The sequence below is a fragment of the Camelus ferus genome, chromosome 9 (assembly GCF_009834535.1).
Source record: "Camelus ferus isolate YT-003-E chromosome 9, BCGSAC_Cfer_1.0, whole genome shotgun sequence".
Lineage (NCBI taxonomy): Eukaryota > Metazoa > Chordata > Mammalia > Artiodactyla > Camelidae > Camelus > Camelus ferus.
The window spans coordinates 43,998,061-44,018,908 of record NC_045704.1 but is presented as its reverse complement, the minus strand read 5'-3'; the positions used below and the strand labels follow the sequence as shown (position 1 = coordinate 44,018,908).

The 20,848-nt window shown below is 51.9% G+C and overlaps 1 protein-coding gene across 1 annotated transcript in view; it reads left to right on the top strand.

The window, feature by feature from the left end:
* ATP6V0D1 (ATPase H+ transporting V0 subunit d1) overlaps positions 1 to 20,848 on the top strand; it is a 38,818-nt gene that overhangs the window by 4,591 nt on the left and 13,379 nt on the right. The window contains exon 2 of the mRNA XM_006180622.3: positions 18,213 to 18,384. Within this exon, the coding sequence (XP_006180684.1) occupies positions 18,213 to 18,384 (172 nt within the window). The remainder of the gene's footprint in view (positions 1 to 18,212; positions 18,385 to 20,848) is intronic.

Sequence of the window (20,848 nt, the reverse complement as noted above, 5' to 3'; positions counted from 1 at the left end):
CTGTTACTCCTTCTTTAAAAGAAACAATTTGTTGATGTCATCAAATCCCCATTTAGTGTTTAGATTTCTCTGATTGTCCCTAATGATTTTCTGTGAGACTGACTCGCTGCCCACTGTGCTGAGAAGGCGTTCCTAATGATTTTTTAATATGATTTGCTAGTTTCAATCAGGATCCAGTTATGATCCATATATTTCAATTGATTGATGCTATCGCAAGTCTTTCAGTTTATAGGTTTTCTGTCTCACTTTTCCTTTTATTTATTGATGAAGCTGGGTCATTTGATTGATAGATTTTCCCTCCATCTCAGTTTTGCTGATTATATCCCTGCTGTATAGTTTAACATGTTCCTCTGTCTCTTGTTTTTCCTGTAAACTGGTAGTTAGATATAGAGACTTCATTAGATCCTGATTCCATTTTTTAAAAAAGAATATTTAATAGATGACCTTTGTACTTCTATTGGGAGTTGTTTCTGTCTAGTTGTTTCTCTTTTTATGACTTAGGAATCATTGACATTTGTTGCCTAGAACCATTATGTTATTAGAAGTTGCAGAATGGTAATATTTTAATTTTATGTTTCCTTCTGCAATTACTAGCTTGAAAACTTCTATACCTGGAAATTACCAGTAATCAGCTACTTGGTTACCCTGAAATATAGTCTGTATAGGAGAGGCAGGATAAATGCTTGATTCCCGTATTTACTAGCTTTCAAAATAATGAGTTGGTATTCCAACATCCTTTAAAGTTGACTAATACAGTTTGTTCTTCTGTTTCTTTAGTATCATAATGCACTTGTGGGTTTTAACTTATTTGTTGTGCTTCCACTTTTAACTTTATTGTTGCTCAAATTGTCCCTTGGCTAGTGGTAGCTTATACAATAGGCTGCTGAGTTGTTTTTTTTTTTTTTTTTTTTAACATAACCGTGTAGCCTTTCTTATTACTGAGATGACAGTATGTTCTAATCTCATCTTGTATATTTCCTGACCCAGATTTAAAGTCATCATTTCTCTTGGGGAACCTGGTTCTTTTTATTGGAAAATGATATTTAGAGACCATAATCTGAATCCAGGGGTTTCTCATTGTTGCTGAGTTGGTCTTTGTTTCTAGGATTTTTTCTACGAATTAGCTCTCTTCCTGCTCAAAAACTTGGAGAATACAGAAAAACATGGCTTGCTAGATTATGTAGCTGCAAATCAACTGACGGGTACCAGATGCCAGTTCCTAATTTGGAATGGGCGCTCTACCTGACACTTGGGCCATTCAGTGCGTCTCCTTCCTGTTGTAAAGAACTATAATTAGCATTCAGGAGGAGGAGCCTTGTGATATTCTCAACTTCCACGTGAGCTCAATGGTCCCAAGGACTGTTTTCCTCAGCCAGTGAGTGAGATGTTCAGGGACCATGGTTGAAGAGTTCACATGTGTGATGTACTGATTGTCTTCCAGAACACTTTATTCCTCTCTATCTTGAATCACTTGTCTCCTGGTCATTACGACATTTCCTTCTGCATCTCAACATTATTTCACAAGAGACAATCTCATATAGAAAGAGGAAAGTAAGACTCCAGGTTAGGCCTAGCCAATCACCAGTCACATGAAACTGCAAATGCAAATATAGGTGGTGTCACCAGGAGTGGCATGTTATTCAGCACTAATTGTGAGGTGGCCAGGAATGTGGCTAGAACGAGATCAACTCTGAAGGATTGCAAAAACCACAGGAAGAGCTTTGTCCTGAATGCAGGGGATGGGAGGTTAAAACTACTGGGCTTGTACTTTAGAATGTACCTGCAGTTTGAATAGTGTTTTGGAGGTAGGGGCCACACTGGAGGTAGGAAGAACAGACTGCAGGGTTTTATAGTAATCCAGACCAGAGAATATGATGGCAACCTGTCTTCAGGCACTGGCAGGGAACACAACATGGTGGGGGAATTATAGGTAGAGGAATTGGTAGGACTTGTGGGTTGAATAAGGGGGCTGAGGAAGAATGAAGAGTCAAGGCTGACATCTTCATCTGTGGCTTTGGCAACTGTGTAGGTAGCAGGGTGAAATAATAGTGGAATGTAGCAGGAACAGGTTGGGGAAAGAGTGAGAAGATGGGATTTGAGGGATCTGTGAGCCATTTAAATAAAGATGTGGAGGCTGCTTTTGGTGCTCAGGTGTGAGGTTTGAGCTTGGAGAATCAGGGTAGGGTAGAAGTGTGGCCACTGACCCCAAGGGAGAGCATAGGGTCGGAAGAGTAGAGGCCTGAGATGAGACCCTCCTATAGGAAGAGCTTTTGTTAAGCAGGGATAGGGCAAGAGATGGTCCTGCCAGAAGTCAAAGGCATCCCCTGAGAGATGGGTAGCCCCAGGGAAGAACCTGAAAAAGAAGGGGGTGGTGAATGCCAAGTGTGGCTAAGAGACTGAAATAAAGTCAGATGGCTGTCTGTTTGGTTTTGCCCTTCAGCAGTCCTTGGTGACCTTAATGAGAACAGAGGAGACAGTGTATAGACAGAGCAGAGCTCATTGATGAACTCATCCCAGCTCAGCCACGTACTGGCTTTGCGATCTTGGGCAAGTGGTTTATCCTCAGGTGCACAGCGAGAGTGTTAATAGGATCTCCCTGAAAAGTTAGTGTAGTGTAAGCAGAGGGCCTGGTGCTGAGTGAGCAATCAGAGAAGCCAGCTGCTCCCACTGTGGTCATTCGTTCCTGTCACTCTTGGGAGGCAGGCGCCATGCTGGGTCTTGAGTGTGTAATGAAAGCGTATCACACAGGCCTTGCTTGGGGGCACATGTGCCTAATGGGCAGACTGGTGGACACCAAACAGCACTGAATGTCCAGTAGGCACAGGGTATATTTGGGGGCAATGGGAGCATGTGAGGAGTGAGTTAAAGGGTAGGCTTCTTTTTGGGGTGATGAAAATGTGCTAGAATTGATTGTGGTGATGCTTGCACAACTCCAAATATACTAAAAACCATTGAATTGTACACTTCAAATGGACACATCGTATGGTGTATGAATGATATATCAGTAAAAAGCAGTTACACACACAAAACTTAGCCAGGTCAAGGAGGTGGGAAGAAGAACGGTGTTAGGAGTTTCAGAAACGTCAAACTGCATAGCATCTCAAAGGAGTTTGGGCACTGGAAAGAGAGTGGTGCACAAGTCAGGGATGTGCAGGGCTAAATGTGAACAGGTGCATAGGGCTGGTTCATGGAAGGCCCTGGAAGGATATGTAGCTTAGGAAGGATGAGAGTCATGATTAAAAGAGATTCTTGAGTTAGGTCAAAGTCTGTGTGTGGGAAATGTCTTGCTTAAGAGTTGCTGTTTACACTTTTGCCTGGAAACATTTTGTATGTTTCGTTTGTCAGAGGAGAATTCGCTGATTTAGTGAAATTAGGTGACTACAGCTTGGATAGCAAGACGGGCTTACCTCAGTCGAGAATTTCTCAGAATCAGATGTAATCTGACTGTCAGAAGAGATGACACAGTTCTGGCAGCCCAGTGACCACAAGTAAGAGAGAGGAGCTTGGGAGGCACTGGGAGAAGGGCATCCAGAAGGTGGTAACCGGAGAGTTGCACTGTAAAACAAAGGGAACAGTTACGTGGGGTCTCTGAGCTATGCAGAGCCTGGGCCCCATACACACCTCAAGTTTTTCCCTCAATGTTTGAGGATCCACGTTGTCCCGCCTGCCCTGGGCAATGGCATTGCTGTGTGAGGAGGCCCTCCCAGTGCCCAGGATTGATAAGCTGGCATGGATCACTGGTGGTGACTCGATTGGTCCTCTCCAGCTGGCTGTTGCTGCAGGAGGGTGGGGCCCCCAGAGCAGGGGTGGAGGCTAGGAGAGACTGGAGGGAGGGCTTGCTGCCATGTGCCGGCTTGGACTTGCTCTCAGTAGATGCAGAAGAAGGGGATCGTGGAGGGGTGGGGTTGGTGGTGTGATGCAATTAGAAGCTTGGTCTGGGGCTCTGGAGGATGCATTTAGGAGGAGCCAGGCTAGAAGCAGGCAGCTATTCCAGCTCTCCAGGTAGGAGAACATGGGCTGAACTGGGGCAGGAGTGAGGGCAGAAGGACTGGGTCAGCAGCCAGCTTAGGGGATGTGACCCATGAGATTGGGCCAGTTTTCCTTAGGTGTGAGGGTGAGAAGGGTTAGAAGGCAGGCTTCTGGCCTCATAAATGACTGAGTGGTGCTGGAATTGCTTCTAGGATGAGGCCCGTCAGAGGAGGAGAAGGTCTGGGGCGTGGACAGAGTGGTGGAGGAGGAGGTGTTCTGTCTCAGACATGCTAATTCAGAGTATCTGAGAGGTGGCTGTGTGGATCTGGGGGAAGTAGCACTAAAGATACCAATCTGGAAGTCTTCAGCATGCTGGCGGGCGGCGCTCAGCCTATGTCCTGCCATCTGTCAGCTTGCAGCCAGGACAGGCTTCCTTAGAAGCCTAGTCCTGTTCACGAGTCCTGCCGGGAGGCTGGAGAGCAGCCTTAATGGCAGGCCAAGTGGACACAAGCGTGACCTGATGAGGATACTCGGCCTGGAGCCTAATTTGGCAAGCAGAGCTGGGAAAGCAACAACCAGAGATTCCCGTCCAGATTCCCGCCATGCCTCCTCCTGCAAGACTGGGTATGGTGGTTTCTTTCTTTCTTTTCTTCTTTTTTGATTTCCTTTTTAACTAAACATAATTTCTAAGAAAAATTCCAAAAATAGAGCTGGTGGAAGGGTGACTTGGTGTAGATCCTTTGGGGGACAAGTTTTTACCACCTTGTTTAGACATTGCATGTATATGTACTGTGCAACCCTGCATACCCACTTACAGGATCGTAGCTCCTAAATTAGCAAAGGATGGCATGTACAGAGGTGTTCACACAGCCTAGTTGATAACAGCAACCTATTAGAACCAGCGGGGTATCCACTGACAGGGGTATGGTTAAAAAAATCATGGTCTGTGCTAGTAGTGGAATACTGTTCGAGTGCTCAAAAGCATGATGTTCCATAAACACTGATTTAGAAATATCTTATTAGGTGAGAAGTTGCAAAGCATTGCATGTATCATAGTCCCATTTTGGTAGAATGTCAGAGGAATGTGCACAGAGAAACATGTTTGGAAGTGTAGATACCAAGTTGTCTAGAGTGGCTGTCTCTGTGGAGAGGGATTGAAGAGGCTGGGAGGGGGAATATGTGAGTTTTTAATTTTAAGTACTCTTCTATTATTTGAATGTATTATAGTGAACAAGTGTTTAATGATTTAAACATGTGCTAAAGATATCTAAAATAAAGGAAATTAGAACATACAGGCAAGCAAAGAGAAGGTACTCTTACCCCTCAGCTGTCCAAGTCAAGACCCCTGCTGCTGACCCTGAGGCGTTCCTCCACCTGTTGGTTCAAAGCATCGTAGGGTTAATCTGAGTCATAGGGAACCCCCACCAAACCCCTTGTCTTCACACAAAAAGACTCAGAGTCATGGATGCATGAGGGCCCAGGCCAAGGCTGGACACCTCTTTTCATTCAGACCAGAGCCCCAAAGTCCCGTCCAGGTACAATTCACCTGCTCACCTCTCACCTGCCCCTTCCCTCCTTCTTCCCCTCCCTACCTCTTGCTTTCCCTTCACCGATTACATCTTGTGCTGGTATATTCTCTAGCCTGATCTTATCTGGGAAGCTATTTATGGTCAAGATAATCCACACAGGAACTGATAACCCCTGTTTCACAAGCCCTGCCCCAGGAGATTATGTCAAGACTTGCTCTGGTGAGTGATAACATGTTTGTCTTTGGAATTACTCAGTGATTTATTGGGCCTGGTTTCTGAGATGGAGCCAGTGCCTAAAGCTATGCTTATGGTCTTTTGAGGTGACCTCAGCACAGGCAAATGTCAGCCATCCAGGACCCTTGAAGATGAGACTTTCTGGGTGACCCAGGTTTCTGGATGGCAGAGCGGGAAAGACTGAAATTTGAAACATTTTGCATAGAACCCTTCTGGAATGTGTTGGTCTCACTTTCTTGCTTTCTTTGCAGCACACACTGAACATAGCAGAGCTTCTCCCGAATTAGGGCTGTAAGACTTGAAATGAGATGGAACCGAACCACTGTCCTTGAGGGCCCAGGTCTGCCTCCAGTAGTTTGTCCCTGGCCCCCTGTGATCTGAATGCCTGCTACAGCACCCTAGACTCCTTTTCTAACCTGCAGCTGTTCTTGTGCTTTGGGCTCAGCTGTCAGATGCACTCCAGCTTGTTAGAAGGGTTGGCATCAAGAATGAACAGGTGTGAGGACATGATGATCTGTCTTGTAAATCACCTGTGCCTGCTCAAGGTCAGCATCCTAGGGTGTCTTTGGGTCACCAGGACTTTTCTTGAGTTCTCTATGAGGCCAAGCATCAGGCAGACTGGGCTCCTTTTCTGACCAACTGTGTGACACTATGCATGTGATTTAATGCCTTGAAGCTGAGTTGCGCACCTATAAAATGAAACGGAAATCACTTGCTGGTTATTAGGACTCAACAGCACAGTGCCTAGCCAGAGTGAGTGCCCAATAGATATTTGTATGATTGGATGAGTGACAACTCTTTATTAGTACTGGCAGGGGGCTCGGCTGTGGGGTCCTGGGGAGGAGAAGCTAAATCCCCCATCCTGGAGGGGTGCACCGTGTCATAGATTGTCCTGTTTCTGTGTTATGAAGCACTTACTTTTTAAAAAAGATACAGCATTAGGCATTAGAGACGGGGGATAAAGGAGTTTGGAGATTTGGGAGGGTCTAGCTGAACTAGAGAATAAGAATGTAGAGGGCTGAGGATGCCCATCCTCAGAAGGCTCTGTCTTCTTTGATGCAGGACAGACCAGTCCCTCATGACCAGACTCAACCTCGCCTTGTCTTCATTCTGGCTTTCCCAGGCTCACATCCACCTCAGGTCTATTCTTGTTCTTTATGACACATTCCTGCATGGCTCTGCAGGTGTCTGCAGCTTCTTCTTCCAAGGATCAATGACTGGGGGAATGCAGACCAGGAATCTGAGGCTGTGATTAAATCCTAGGAAGCCAGAGCAGAGCCTCTGGTTGTTGACAGTGCCATCCTCCCTTTGGCCACAAGAGAGTGCACCAGGCCTATTCAGCTGCCTCAGAGCCGGGGTAGGGGGTGTGGCTAGACCAACTGGTGCATCTCTGCTTCTTGGCTCAGCACTGTCCCTTGGGATTCTGCCCTGGGCCCTACTTCCCTCACCCAAGTCCCAGTTGGCCTGCCCAGATTAAGTAGGGCTTCTGGCTCAGTGTCTCCCGTCTGTCCATCTCTTCCCACCTTCACTTTGCTGTGCCCTAGCTTCCTGGGTCAGGAAGGGGAAGGTCAGGGAACATTCCCTGATGCTCTCCACTTTAGTGCCCAGTTCAGGCTGCTCCAGCCTTGACCACCACACTGTCCTCATTTACCCCCACCTGGGTCTTTCTGGCAGTTCTCAGACTTGTACCAGTAGCTACAGCACAATGTGCTAGCTATGAACCAAGGGTCTTGTGGGCTGCAAGTAGGAGCTTGAGGCTGCCCAGGGGATCAGGGCCATGCTTCCCAGGCTCCCAGAAGCACCACCCTTCCCCAGGTGGTCTCCACTCTGGTCCTGCTGCTCTGGTCCCTTCAGGAGAGGGAAAATTCATCCTCAGGATAACCTCCTGTCCTCCCAACCTCCTTCAGCACTTTAGGGGTCATGTAAGGGTACATGTGGCACATATAGGCACGAGTGTGTAGGGTGACTCTGGGAGAGGCTCAAACTAGGCACCGCAAACTCTCTAGGCTGTAGATATACATGTTATCAGATAATTGACTGTTCTCTTCCTCTACCCTGCACCCCAATTTAGAGGAGTCTTTCCATTGACCTCCCTGGCTTCTGCCTAATTCCAACACCTACACCTTAGCTGATTAAAAAAAAAAAAAATCTATCCTGCCCAGGAATATTGGCCTTTGTCCTCTTTTAGAGTCACGAAAATCAGGACCCTGAAGGGCCACTTGGTAGGCTCAGCTGCTGTTGTATACCTGTTGTCTGCTATGCCTGTCTGTATCCAGCACCCTGCAGCTTGAAGGGCTGGGGTGGGGCTGCCCCCATGTGAGTGTGGGTGGTCCTGAAGGGTGGCAGGCAGACTTGTGGCTGGGAGAGGGGTGTGTGGAGAAACAGCCCTGACTGGGTGCTAGGCACTGCTTTCCTGGACAACTGTGGCCTGGCCCTGCACCATACCTTTTCCCCCGCTTGGCCATTCAGGCAATGGTTTTCAGGCTTTGACCTCAGCTGAGGCTTCATGTTTGGCTGGTGGATGGGGCTTTCCCCTCTGAGAAGTCATCTGTGGTGTCTTCGCTGCTGCAACTTGGCCTTTCCTGCCCACTGCTGCCCCACAGCTCTGGGCCTCCCCTGCACCTGCTGTCAGTTCTGCCAGGGCTGTTTCATGGGTACCAAGGCCTCTGGACTCACCCAAGGCCCTGAGTGGCCCTCAGGGACTGGGGCTGCAGGGAGTCAATGCGACTCAGGCCTGACCAAGTAGGGAGTGTCAGAGCTGGTCAGGACCCTGGAGGTAACCTTAGCCACCCTTCTTATTTTACCTGGGAAACTGGGTCCAGGTGAGGCCCAAGGCCTTGCTTATGGTCTCCTGACACTCACCTTGCCTTCTACTGTTTAGTCACTCTACATTTTTGGATTCTTTCTTTCATTTGTTCACTGAAGGAGGCCTATGCTGTTCTTCTGCATACCCAGCCCCCAACTCAGGAATGAGGAGACAGGTGAAAGAAGCCCTGTTTCTGGGGCCCTTGCCATTCCCCCAGGCCTTGTCCATGGTATCTAGCTTGGAAATTAAGGGTTGAGAGTTGAGGAATATGGGTGAGCTGCAACCCATGACCCAGCAGACAAGGCCCCAAGGCTGACAGGTTATAGCTCACCCATTTCCCCCGACCCTCAATACTTTAAGCTCCAGGCTGGATCCATGTGGCAAGGTTTGGGGGAAATCAGGGTCCTGGAATGTTATCCCTCAGGCCTGGCCCAGGCTTCCTGCCTCCCTGTCACCCCCATTCCTCCACCTAGCCTCTGCTTTGGGACTCCCTGAACAGGTGACCACCCCTCTCCCAGGGACTGACCCACATCCTCTGTGCTTATCACGCTCAGTCTGGCATATTACTGCTTTCCCTGCACGTGACCCATCAGGCCCTTGAGCAGGGTGGGTGAGAGGGTCAGGGGTGCTATACAGGATCGGCTTGGATGCATGCTACTGCTCCTGCCACTTACTGCCTGGCCCAAGCCTCTTGGTTCTTCTGGGCGTGGGTATAGAATGGATCAGCTCTGCTCTTGGCCTGGGTTGCTTGGTCTTGTTTCTGTGAGCTGCAGGGAAATGAGGCTTTGTGCTGAGAACAGCACGGCTCACAGCCCCAAATGAGGCATGATTGTGAGCCCATCCATAGGACATAGGTATTTCCATAGCTTTGATTCTAGATACCATGTAGCTGGCAAGATGCTCCAGCCAGGATCCAGCCTGACCTGGCTTAATCTCACTGGGAACAGCAGCCTCTGGGGGTCCTAAAACTGCTTTCCCCCCATTGAAGTGAGCTCCAACTTTTATTAGTGTCCTTCCTCCAGAGGCCTGTGCATGTGAAACAAAAGCTGAGCATCTGTGTCTGAGAGGATCACTCAGGTGGTGTGGGCCAGTGGACCTGGGAGCCAGATATGGGCATGGACCAGCTTTTCAGGAGCTCCTTGCCGTAGCTGGCCTTCTCTAGGTTGCCTGACACCAGGCCATCCCACACCATTTCACCTCTCTCACTTAACACCCAGGTGAACTTATGCCTTTGGGAAAATGAAAAAAAGCTCTTCCCTTGCAGCCCCAGATCCATTCCATCCTGCAGGCGCTATAGCTGTGGTCGCAAACCTGGAGAAGAGAGAGCTTGCTTAAGGTTAAAGTACAAGGCAGCAGCAGAGGTGTGGCCCCTGCCTCCCAGGGTGAGGCTGGCTCACTTGATTCTCAACCTGGGCTGCAGCAGGGGAACAAGGGAAGCTGCCCTCCAAGCCCTACATCTCCTGAGGGACATGCCAGTCCCGTGGAGCCCTCCGGCCCCGGGTGGGGATGTCCTGGGGAGGGGCTATCCAGGCAGGTCTCCTTCTCCACCCGGTCAGAGGAGAGCTTCTTAGAACTTGCCCTGGGTGCAGCAGTAACTAGTTCTGCCCCTCCCTTTGGCACATGGGACCGTCACCTGCCTGGCACCCTCCTGACCATTGGCTGAATTGACTTCCTCATGGGCTGTGAGTGATGTATTCATTCTCCGAGCCATGGAGATGAGGTGTTTCTGAGAGCATGAGGGTAATTAAATGTGCTTCTGCTACCACCTGCCACCTGTCTTGGAGCATGGAGAAGGGTGGTGAACCTGAGTCAGACATCCTGCTGCTTCCTAGATAAGGGGTGTGACACTCCCGCTTATCAGATCCCTGTACCTGCTGGGTGGTGCCACTGACCCTGGTGTCAGCTGGGCCACCTCTGGGGATCAGCCCCATTCCCCTTCTGGGAATGCCGCACCTCACTGAAAGGCCTCCAGTGTGAAATAAAATGCCAGTCTAGGGGCTGAGGAAGGAGAACTTGCTGTCCTTTCCCTGCAGAATCTCTGCTTCATGCCAACTGAAACCCAGTAACTTGCATATGGCTGTGCCAGCAGTAGACTCCAGGTTCTTCCCGAGACTGCTGGCCCGCCAGCCCAGGGGCTTCCCGTGGAGCAAGAGCTGCCCTTGGCTGCACCACCTCCTGCCTGCTCCCGCGGGCCCCAGGGAAGCAGCTCACTGGGTGGTAGGTGGTGCAGAGCTGGGTCCTAGCCTCTGTCCCTGTCCCTGGGGCCTGGCTGTGCAGCAGCTGTCTATGATCCTGCTGGTAGGTGACGTGAGACATGGGCCTGAGGACAGGAGTCCCAGATTTTGAGCCAGCTCTGTTTGTCCTTCCCCAGGAGGTAGCAGAGTGGGGCCTGTGTGTGTGTGCGTGCCTGTGCTGCACAGGGGCCCCTGCAGCCTTTGTGATGTGGGGAGAGGACATGCGGAGCCCGGGTAGAAGGATCAGGGCCATGGGAAGGAAGGGCAGGGGCACCCTGTGGAGCACTGAGTAGGACAGCCTGAGCGACAGCCTGGAGTCAGAACACAGACTGCCTGATTGGGGCTGAGCCTGTCAGTTGGGAGACTCTGAGTGGGACCCTCTCTGCCAGGAGAGAGAGACTGGTGTGCTGTGCTCAGTTTTCTCCATATAACCCTTCCTCTGTTCCGTATCTGTGGTGAGTACCGTGGAAAGCTGGTATTGCAGAGCCTTTCACCAGGTTACTGGCCAGGGGCCTGAGTCCAGAGATTCTACAAGCTGCTTAGGGCCAAGCCATGGGATAGGATTTGAACCTGGGTCACGGTGGCCCCAAAGCCCAGGGTCTCTCTCTCCCCTGCTCCACTCAGCTACCTAAAGAGCCATGTTCTGAAACCAGTAATCTGGCAAATGGGGCTGCAGATGGGGGCTGTGGCTCTGCATGTACCAACTGATGGGTGATGGGTGGACTTGTACTGGGCTGGCAAGAGGCCATAGACACCTCAGTTTGGGGAGGGGGCAATGCCAAGGGTCTGGATGGGGAATGCCAGGTGGCACCTGCAGAAGGAGAGGAAGAGCTGGCATTTGATAGGAAGAGTTGGAACCCAGGGTTAGATAGTTACATGAAGTTTGCAGGGAGCCTGTGATGGGCCCTGGCAGAGGCCTGGAGGTGAGAAGGATGCTTAGTCTGTGCTGCAGACCCCAGGTAAACCCAGGGTTAACGGTTTCCATGCTGTGGCTCCCACACTGGGAGTTCCAGATGTGGCACTGTGACCCTGCAGAGCCAGCCGGCCAGTGTACACATCTGCTTTGGAGCTGATATGAAGAAGAGGTCTCCTCCACTCCCAGAGGCTGGGGGGAGACTCAGATACAGTACATTTGCTGAGCAGAGAGGGGGGTTTCTGACTCCATTGGGCCACCATCCTGGCCATCTGTCCATAGCTATCCATCTGTCTAAGCTTCCCTGCTTGGAGCCCCTGGATGATACAACATTGGAGAGGCTCTGGGGCTGAACGAGCACTGGACATAGAGCCCAGATCCAGGCCCTTCAAAGCAGCCCCTTCACCTGGGCCCAGGGAAGTGGTAGAACAGGCTCCAAGGCTCCACCACCCCTCAGGGAGTGGCAGGATGGGCACGCTAGGCTCTAGGGAGCATATTTTCACATCTGGTTTCACTCATCAGCCTCAATTCCTGAAAACCCCTGAGCTCCCCAGGAGAGCATCATTGAGTGACCTCTGGAAAAGCAGAAGTGAAGTCTGGGAACACAGTGTCCTCTCACGCTCTGCCGTGGCCAGCTGGCCAGCAGGGCCCCTCTGTGGGCCATGAGGCCATGGGTGAGTCTAGAGCAGAGGGCCGCCCTGCCTAGTGTACTGTGCCAGGGGCTGCCTTTGTGCCTGCTGGGCCCCTGGGGCAGCATGGGACCAACCCCTGGCATGGACTGAGATCTTCCCTTCCTGCCTCCCTGGGGACCTTGGGAAGGGACTGCAGAGGCCACGTGCTATCTGCCCTTGGGAGCCCTGGAGGGGCTGAAAGATCACTTTCAGGGCTGCCAGGATCTGAGAAAGGTTTCAGAAACTGGATGGGAGGCAGGGCTGCCCAGCTGCCACCTCTCAAGTTCTGGCTGGAGCTGGCTGCCAAACCCACACTTTGTCCCACAGAGAGGAGAGAGCATTGGACAGGCTAGGGGTCCCCATGCCCACCTGCTAATCAGGAGCAAGGGTGGTAATCAGAGGTGCTAGTAGGGGCCATGGCTCTGCTGCTGAGGGGTCCTGGCCCAGAAGACCTGGGTTGGGGGTAGGCAGGCTGTGGAGGGACAGGTGGAAGCTGTGGGGCCAGCTTGAGTCTGGTGTGGCCCTGCGAGCCCTGGGAGGAACAGCCATGCCAGATGGTGTCTGGCTGCAGCCTGCCCAGGCACCTTCACAGAGCTTAGCTGGATCCTGCTGGGGCTGGGGCAATGGCCTTTGACACAGGCAACCTCTAGGTGGACAGGGGTGCCCTCCCAACCCAGCCTCTCTGGCTGAGCCTGAGGAAGCAACCCGATTTCCTGGACTTCAAGGGCTTCCGGTGGACTTCTCTGGAGGATCCACTTGGGGCAGAGATCACAGGCAGGTTGCCCTAGCCAGAGGATAGCACCAGTAGAGCAGAGAGTCAAGGGCTAAGGCTGAGGCAGTTCTAGGACTGAGGGTGTGGGGCTGGGGCCTCACAGGCTGTGCTAGGAGGCCAGGCTCCAGCTCTTCAGCTCTGGGGCCTTGGGGGCCACTGGGTAAAGGTGACAGTGACATGTTGGAGTTGGAGGACTTCACTCTGGTGATGGTATGGAGAGAGGACTTGGGAGCAAGGAGCCAAGAAGTGAGGAGAAGGCCAGCAAAAGGGCACCATAGTGATGAGGGGGCTGGGCAGCCCCTGGGAGGTGAAGTTGAGGGGATAGTCTCACCAGAACATCAGGACAGGCAACACTGGGGAGCAGAGGAGATCTGAGAAGGTCCTGGGTGGGGTTGAGGGAGTAGGTCCAAGGTCCTCAGGGGAGGCTGGAGGCATTGGGAAATTGAGTTGATCAGCTTCCTCTGAGGAGGAGTTTAGATGGGACTGCAGAGAGAACTTCCTGACAGCAGCAGCATCTTCTTGGACATGAGAAACCAGCCTCTGAGGAAGTCTTTCGCTGTGAGAGATCCCAAACTGGCCAGACATTCCTGGTGCCGGGCCATGGATGGGAGGATTTGGGGTAGAAGGCTGGGCTTGTGGGTAGACCAGAGCGGTCCCCCGAGTCTGTGCTAACCAGAACATACTCATGCTTCAGCCCAAGCACGTCTGGGGCTCTCAGGGGCCATCACCGAGGCTTTCAGGCTGCTGAGCTCAGGGTGCAGAGCAGAATTAGCCCCTGCCTTCCCAGAGTCCTTGGCATCCTTGGCTGCCCTCGGGGACTGGGCCAGGGCTGGGTGGCTGAGTCTCCCACGAAGCTCTCAACAAGTTCCAGGCTTCTCCTGTGCTCAGAGCCCACCCCCAGTCACACCTCTGCATCTCTCAGAGCAGGAAACTGGAGTGGGGGGTGGTTTCTAATGGGCCTGTCCCAGCCTGAGGACTGTGTAAAGTGCTTGGGGTGGCTAGCCGCTGGGCCTGGGTGCCAGGTTTCTCGAACAGGGTCAGAGCTGGTTCAGAAGCCCTGTGTGGTCTGAGCTGAGCGATTGGCTAGTCTGGTTGCTTCCAAGTCGCCTTCTTGGCTGGTGGGCTGTCCCCGCTCCCTGGATCAGAGAGAGAAGTGGGGGGTGGCCAGGGAAAGTGGTCTGCAGTGGCCCTTTGACATCGTCACTGAGGGGCTTTTAAAAATGAGTTTTCTGGTAAGGAAGACTCCTCAGGCCTTGGGCGGGATTCTCAGTAGAGTCTCCCGGGTTTGCTCTGATCCGACAAACGCCAGCAGAAACCACCCGGCCGTCTGCATTCCAGCAGCCAAGTCCCCAAATGCAGTCTCAGCAAAACTCAGCGGCCAAGGCACAGGGATGTTTGCTTTAAGGCCCATGCTAAGCCCCAGGAGTGGGGGGCGTGCAATGGAGAGCCCACCCCTCAGCTTTGCCCCTCTCATTCACATGCATGAGCTTCTCTAGGAATGGCTGACGCCGCAAGTAATGCCAAAGGGGCTTGCCCACGAGTCATGACAGCCTAGGGCCTCTGTCAGGTGGGCAGTAAGTGTCCAGGCTGCCTCCAAGGTCATGGAGGGGGCCTGCTCTGGCCCCTCTCACTGCTCTGCCACCTACCAGCTCTTCTGGGACTTAAGTCTGCATGGGCAGCGGGGTCTATATCTGAAAGGCTCGTCCTGGGCCGAGAGTTGTGGGAGAACGTGGTCAAAAATGTAAAGGACTGGGGAGGAGTGGAGACCAGAGTTGAGGATGGAGAGAATCCATGAGGCCTGATCCATATCCTGGCCCCTCTATGCTTCACTGTGGGACTCTTGGACACGTTTAATGTTCCCTCTGATTTCTCTTTTCTGAATCTGTGAAATGGGAATGGCTGGGAGGTCCAGCACACAGTTTGCTTCTGGCATAGGGCTGGGTACTCAGCAGAGCCCCATCTGTTTCTAGCTAGAGTGGGTCTTGGTTCTCCCCTTTTGGGGGTGCTGACTTCCACCTGACCAGTGCCAGGTAAGATGGAGTTGGTGGGGGCTGAAGAGGGGGGAGGGTGCTTGGCAGTGAGGGAGTCATGGAGCGAGCCTTCCCAGGGAGAAAACCACATGGAGCAAAGACAAGGCTGGGACAGAGAAGTTCCCCACTGCTGGAGAGCTTATGCGGCTAGAGTGGAGGTGACGGCATGGCACTTGGGGAAGCCTCCCAGCAGCATGTGCAAGGGTGCCTGTGGGGGCCTGGTCCCTGGCTGCTTTGGAAGGTAGGAATCAGGAGGCTGGACTGCAGTCCAGGGCCAGAACTCACTGTCCTAGAGAATAGTGGGGCCACTGGCATGAGGGGCCCTCCAGGAGCACTGGGTTCTGCTCTATGCATCTGGCCTGGCTTCCAGGCCCAGGCTATGACCTGGAGAGGAAGGAGTCTCACCGCCTAAGAAGGGCTCTTTTCCAGCTGTGGTGGCTGGATGGATAAACAGACAGGTTTGGGCTGACAGCTATTGCGCCAGACCGTCTAACCCAGAATACCACATCCCCACCTGGGCTTTCAGTGGCTGTCCACCCTGCGGCTTCCCCTAGTGGCGCTTGGAGCACCTGCTGTGCCCAGGACAGAACTCCCTGCCTGCTTGCTTTTTCAAGTTTCACAATGTTTATTGATAGATAAAAGTATATTAAAATCCAGGCATGAATATGACTTGATAAATTAAGTAGACTTAATTTCAGTGTGAAAATAAGAGGGAACAATTCATATTCTCACCATTTGTTTCATACCCACAAAAATCACTTCAAGGGCATTGAGGATCTCTCAAAACTGATCAGTTTTGTGCAAGTAAACCATGTTGTTGTTTTCTTTTAACTTGTGCACTTATCCAGAGTCAAAGATATTAAAATCTAGCACAGAAAACCCATTACTAGAGGTAGAAATACAGGCGTATGCTGTTACAGGGAAACCCTTCAATTACAATTACAGATTTTTCTGTAACAACCAAATGCATAATCAAATACTGCAACAACTTGAGTATTACTGAGCAAAGGCACCTTCTCTCATCTATGTCTTATTCCTGGCATAGGTGGTCCTTGGCTGGACTAGTGAGGACGGGGAGGAACAGAGCCCAGGGCAGGGGCTCATGGCAGATAGCCTGGGGCAAGGACATAGGTGTGCGCACACCTCCTGGGCAAAAAGACAGCTGGTTCTATGGGGCAGAGCAGGGGGCTGGTGGCTTCTCCCTTCCCCACCTTTTATTCTGTCCCTCTTTTGAGTGGCCATGGGGAAAAAGGTGTGAATGGTAGAGTGATGGTAAAAGCAGCAAATGATTATGGCCTTCTGGAGGCCTCACGAGGTTAAAATCTACTCTAAGTGCCCAGGAGCCACAATGCTACCTGCCACCTGGGTGCCACCAAGAGATCCAGATGGAAAGTATCCACCCCAGTGGTGTGCACACCCCTCCTTCCCATACATTCGTCCATCTCTTCTTTGGCACAGCTGACGTCAAGCTGGGAGCATTCTTCTCCTGATGAGGTACAGGAGAAGGGTCATCACAGGGATCCCCTAAGTCTGTAGAGCAATGATGTGCACCACTTACCTTTCCTTTCTGACCAGAATAGCATGGACCACCTTTCCTTTCAGCCCAGGATAGCATGGACCACAGACGCTCAGGGATGCCTTAACCAAGTAGGGGGACAGGTGCTTGTGGAAATGTTCACACATGTGATCCTTCCTGTCATTCTCTGAGCAGCCTTCCCAGGAGACAGAAAGCATGCGGTCCTCAATCAGCAGAAGCTAGCTTCCGTTGTTGAGCCTTAATACACACACGCATGCACTTGCACATGCAGAGCCCTCCTCAGCCACTGTTCTTGGCACTGCCATCACTACCACAGTGTCCCCCATTTGAAAATCCAGGTGTAAACCCTCCTGCTATCTTCACAACTCTCCCCAGTCTTTCATTCATTACACAGTTAGATAAAATGCACCAGAACATACTCTGTTCTAAGCTCTAGGATACTGCAGTGACCCAGAGTCCCTGCTATTGTGGTTTATGTGACAATGTGCCACGTGGGATGTGTTACAAAGAAGAGTGGCACAAGTGAAGGGACAGAGGGGTGGGGCTGCAGGAGAGGCCTCTAAAGAGGAACATTTGAAGAGAGCTCATCACTCTCCAGACAAGGGGACAGGGAAAGGCCTTGAGGGGGATGTGCAGATGAGTGATGGGGTCTGCCTGGTGTTTTAAGACCACTCTAGCTGCTGGGTGGAGAATAGACTGGGGTGGGTGGGCAAAAGCTGAGAGACTGTTAGGTTGTTGCCACGATCCCCCTGAGGCTCACCTGTCCTGCCTCCCCAGGGCCCTTCTGCTCTGCCCTCTCCTCCCTTTTTCCTCATGCCTGCTCTTAAGAGCTCAGGAGAGCCCGTGGGATTGGTTTACCTGCTTTCAGTCAATCTAGAGAAAAGCCAGTCTTTCTTCCCAGCTTTCACACCACTCAGTTACTCTCTAGGCCACTCGTCAGTCATGCCAGCTGTTTCCTTTGTACTTTCCTGTCCCTGCCCTTTGCCTGGCCTGGCCTGCCTTTCATCCTTTCAGTCTTATCTTGGTGCCATCTCCACTTTACTCCAGTGGCTCAGGACAGCTCCTTCATTTCATATGCATGTTTCTGCCTGGGAGTACGATGGCTTGCTTCTCTAACCCTGAGGCTCCTGAGGGTAGGCAGCATGTCTTATTCTGCTCTAAATTAGGGCCATCCTGGAGCCCACCATGCAGAAGAGCCTCAAAGGCTGTGGGTTGTGAATGACATCTTGGGTTGGAGTTTCCCAGACGTTCTTGTCTCATTTGGGGGAACAATGGTTCTACTTGTATTTGGACTCTGGGGCCCAGTGTCCTGGCTCATGGCCCAGGGGTCTGGGGCATCTCCAGGGCCTTGGCCTGACTTCCCTGGAGTGGGCTCTGAGCCAACAGAGAGGTTGCGGTGGGGACAGATCAGGGTAGCAGCAGGACACAATTGCAGGGGAACAGGGGCAGATGGGGACTCAGGGTCCTGGGGAAGAGGCTCAGCACTACTGGCTCTCACTCCCACCCTTGGGTTTCAGACCTGAAGCTGCACCTGCAGAGCACTGACTATGGCAACTTCCTGGCTAATGAGGCATCACCGCTGACAGTGTCCGTCATTGATGACCGGCTCAAGGAGAAGATGGTGGTGGAGTTCCGGCACATGAGGAACCATGCCTATGAGCCACTCGCCAGCTTCCTGGACTTCATTACGTGAGCACCCTCTGATGCCTTTTCCTCCTGGTGGGCAGGACAGCTACCCTGCCTTCAGGGTTCTCCTAGGTTGTGTGGATGGGCTGGTCATTCAACAACCCTGGGCCTCTAGGCCACCACCCATAAAGTGGGGTCATCAGCCCAGCAGGGAATCTGATGAGCAGGCAGGAGTGTCCCACACTGTAGTGTTGGATGAAGCCCCCTTTGTTGTTGTTGTTGTTGTTTATCTATTTTATATACAGTAGTTTGTATCTGTTCATTGCAAAATCCCAGTTTATTCCTCCACACAACCTTTCCCTTTACCTTTTAGTAACCATCAGCTTGTTTTCTATGTCTGTGAGTCTGTTTCTGTTTTGAAAATAAGTTCATTTGTATAATTTTTTAGATTCCTCATGTAAGTGATTTCATATATTTGTCTTTCTCTGGCTGACTTACTTTAGTTATATGATAATCTCTAGGTCCATCCACATTGCTGTGAGTGGCGTCATTTCATTATTTTTTATGGCTGAGTAGTATTCCATTGTGTGTATAGACTATGTCTTCTTTATCTATTCATCTGGATAAATGGACATTTAGGTTGCTTCCATGTCTTGACTGTTGTAAATAGTGCTGCTGTAAAAATTGAGGTTCATGTGTCTTTTTGAATTAGAGTTTTAATCTTTTCTGGATATATGTCCAGGAGGGGGAATGCTGGATCATATGGTAACTCTGTTTTTAGTGTTTTAAGGAACCTCCATGCTGTTCTCCATAGTGGCCGCACCAATTTACATTCCCACCAGCAGTGTGGGAGGGGTCCCTTTTCTCTGCACCCTCTCCAGCATTTATTGGATGAAGCCCCTTTCCTTGCACCTCTGGTGTTACAGAGATTGGGGTGGGGAGACCAGGGATGACAGGAGCCCTTTCCCTCGTTCTCGCTAAAGCACTCACACTGAACACTCACCAGGCCCCTACCTCCCATGATGGGGTCAGTGGATGGGCAGAGCTCTGAAGAGCTAAGTTCTTGGGATGGACCACTCAGGCCCTTTGGCGCTGTCTGGGCTGAGGCCTATCTGTCATCTCTGACCATGGCCCCTGGGTCTCAGGGAGAAGTGGGGCAAGGAGGGTGCTGAACACCTGGCTGCCTTTCCCAGTTCTGGGCCAGGCCCCCATACTTTTGACCCTTATCTTCCCAGCTTTCTCACTGTCTAACCCTTGGGTGCAGCCCTGCCTCCACTAACCTTCTGGAAAAGCTGAGCAGGGGAAAGAACCCTGGGACCTGGAGGCTGAGGCGGGCACTTGGATGAGGCAATCTCTGCTTCCCAGGTGTGCCTATGGAAATAGGGATGTAGAGAGGCCCCTTCTGCCATCATGGCCCAGGAGCCATGAGCCAGGGCCTGGTAGACAAAGAGCTGGCTGTTGCCAAGGTGGCTGGCCCGCAGAGGTAGTGGACAGAGGCGTGACCATGACTGGCTTATACAAGCATGCTCTGAGTTGTTGGAGTGTGAGAGTGTGTCGTGGGGAAGTGTTTCTGGGTCCTCTACTGGGTATTGTCTAGCTTTGACCACTCCCTGCTGGCAGCACCCCCACCTTCCTCCTTGGGGTCTGGCACACCTGCCCTACTTATTCTTGCAGGGATAGAGCTGGTTGCCTGCTGCCTGGCCTGCTTCCCACCCCAGCCAGGAGCAGCCATTTACTTGAGATCCACTTGCTCAGGTAGGGGCTGCAACCAGAATTTGGACGGGGGCCACAGGCTGGGACACCCGAAGGACTCAGGCTAGGAAGCAGGCTCTCTCCTGGCCACAGGCCTCCTTCCCAAGGGCCTCCCTGCTGTCCTGGCTGGATCTATAATCACACTGCCCTGGCCCTGGTCAAAGCATAACAACATGGTCTTGCTGGGGCAGAGGCCACAGATGCGGTATGTCTCTTGCTGCTGGACTGGGGGGGGGTCACACTGTAGCACCTGTCTGTCAGCCAACCCCTAGCCTGGGCCTGTGTGTCCCTTACCCCAAGGCCAGAGCTGAAGGACATACCAGGAAGCAGTCCGTTTATTGCCAGAGCCCGGCCTTGACCTTGTTTGCACAAGGCTCCTTCAGCTTCCTGGTGAATGTTCTGGCCTTGCCAGCTAGGCTGGACAGAGGAGGCCAGCCCTATGCCAGTGACTGGAGGGCAGATGTCATCCCTCCTGCTGCCCGCTTGGCCACCTGCCTGTGCAGCCAGCCCCTGGCCTGTCTTGGTGCCCTCAGCGACTTGGTCTTAGCCTGCCAGGCCATGAAACTGGAGAGGGCTCTGAGCGTGACTGAGGCCGCACAGCTGCCAGCTCTTTGCTGGAGGTTGGCGGCAAGCACCAAGCATGCTTAAAGCAGCCAAGTGCTATTCTGTGGCCGGCTTTCACTTCCCCGCCCCTTCCATTCACGGGTGATTGTAGCTCACAGTCTACCCATCCCCTCACTCCTGCTCTCTCTCAGAAAGTGCGCAGCAGCCACGT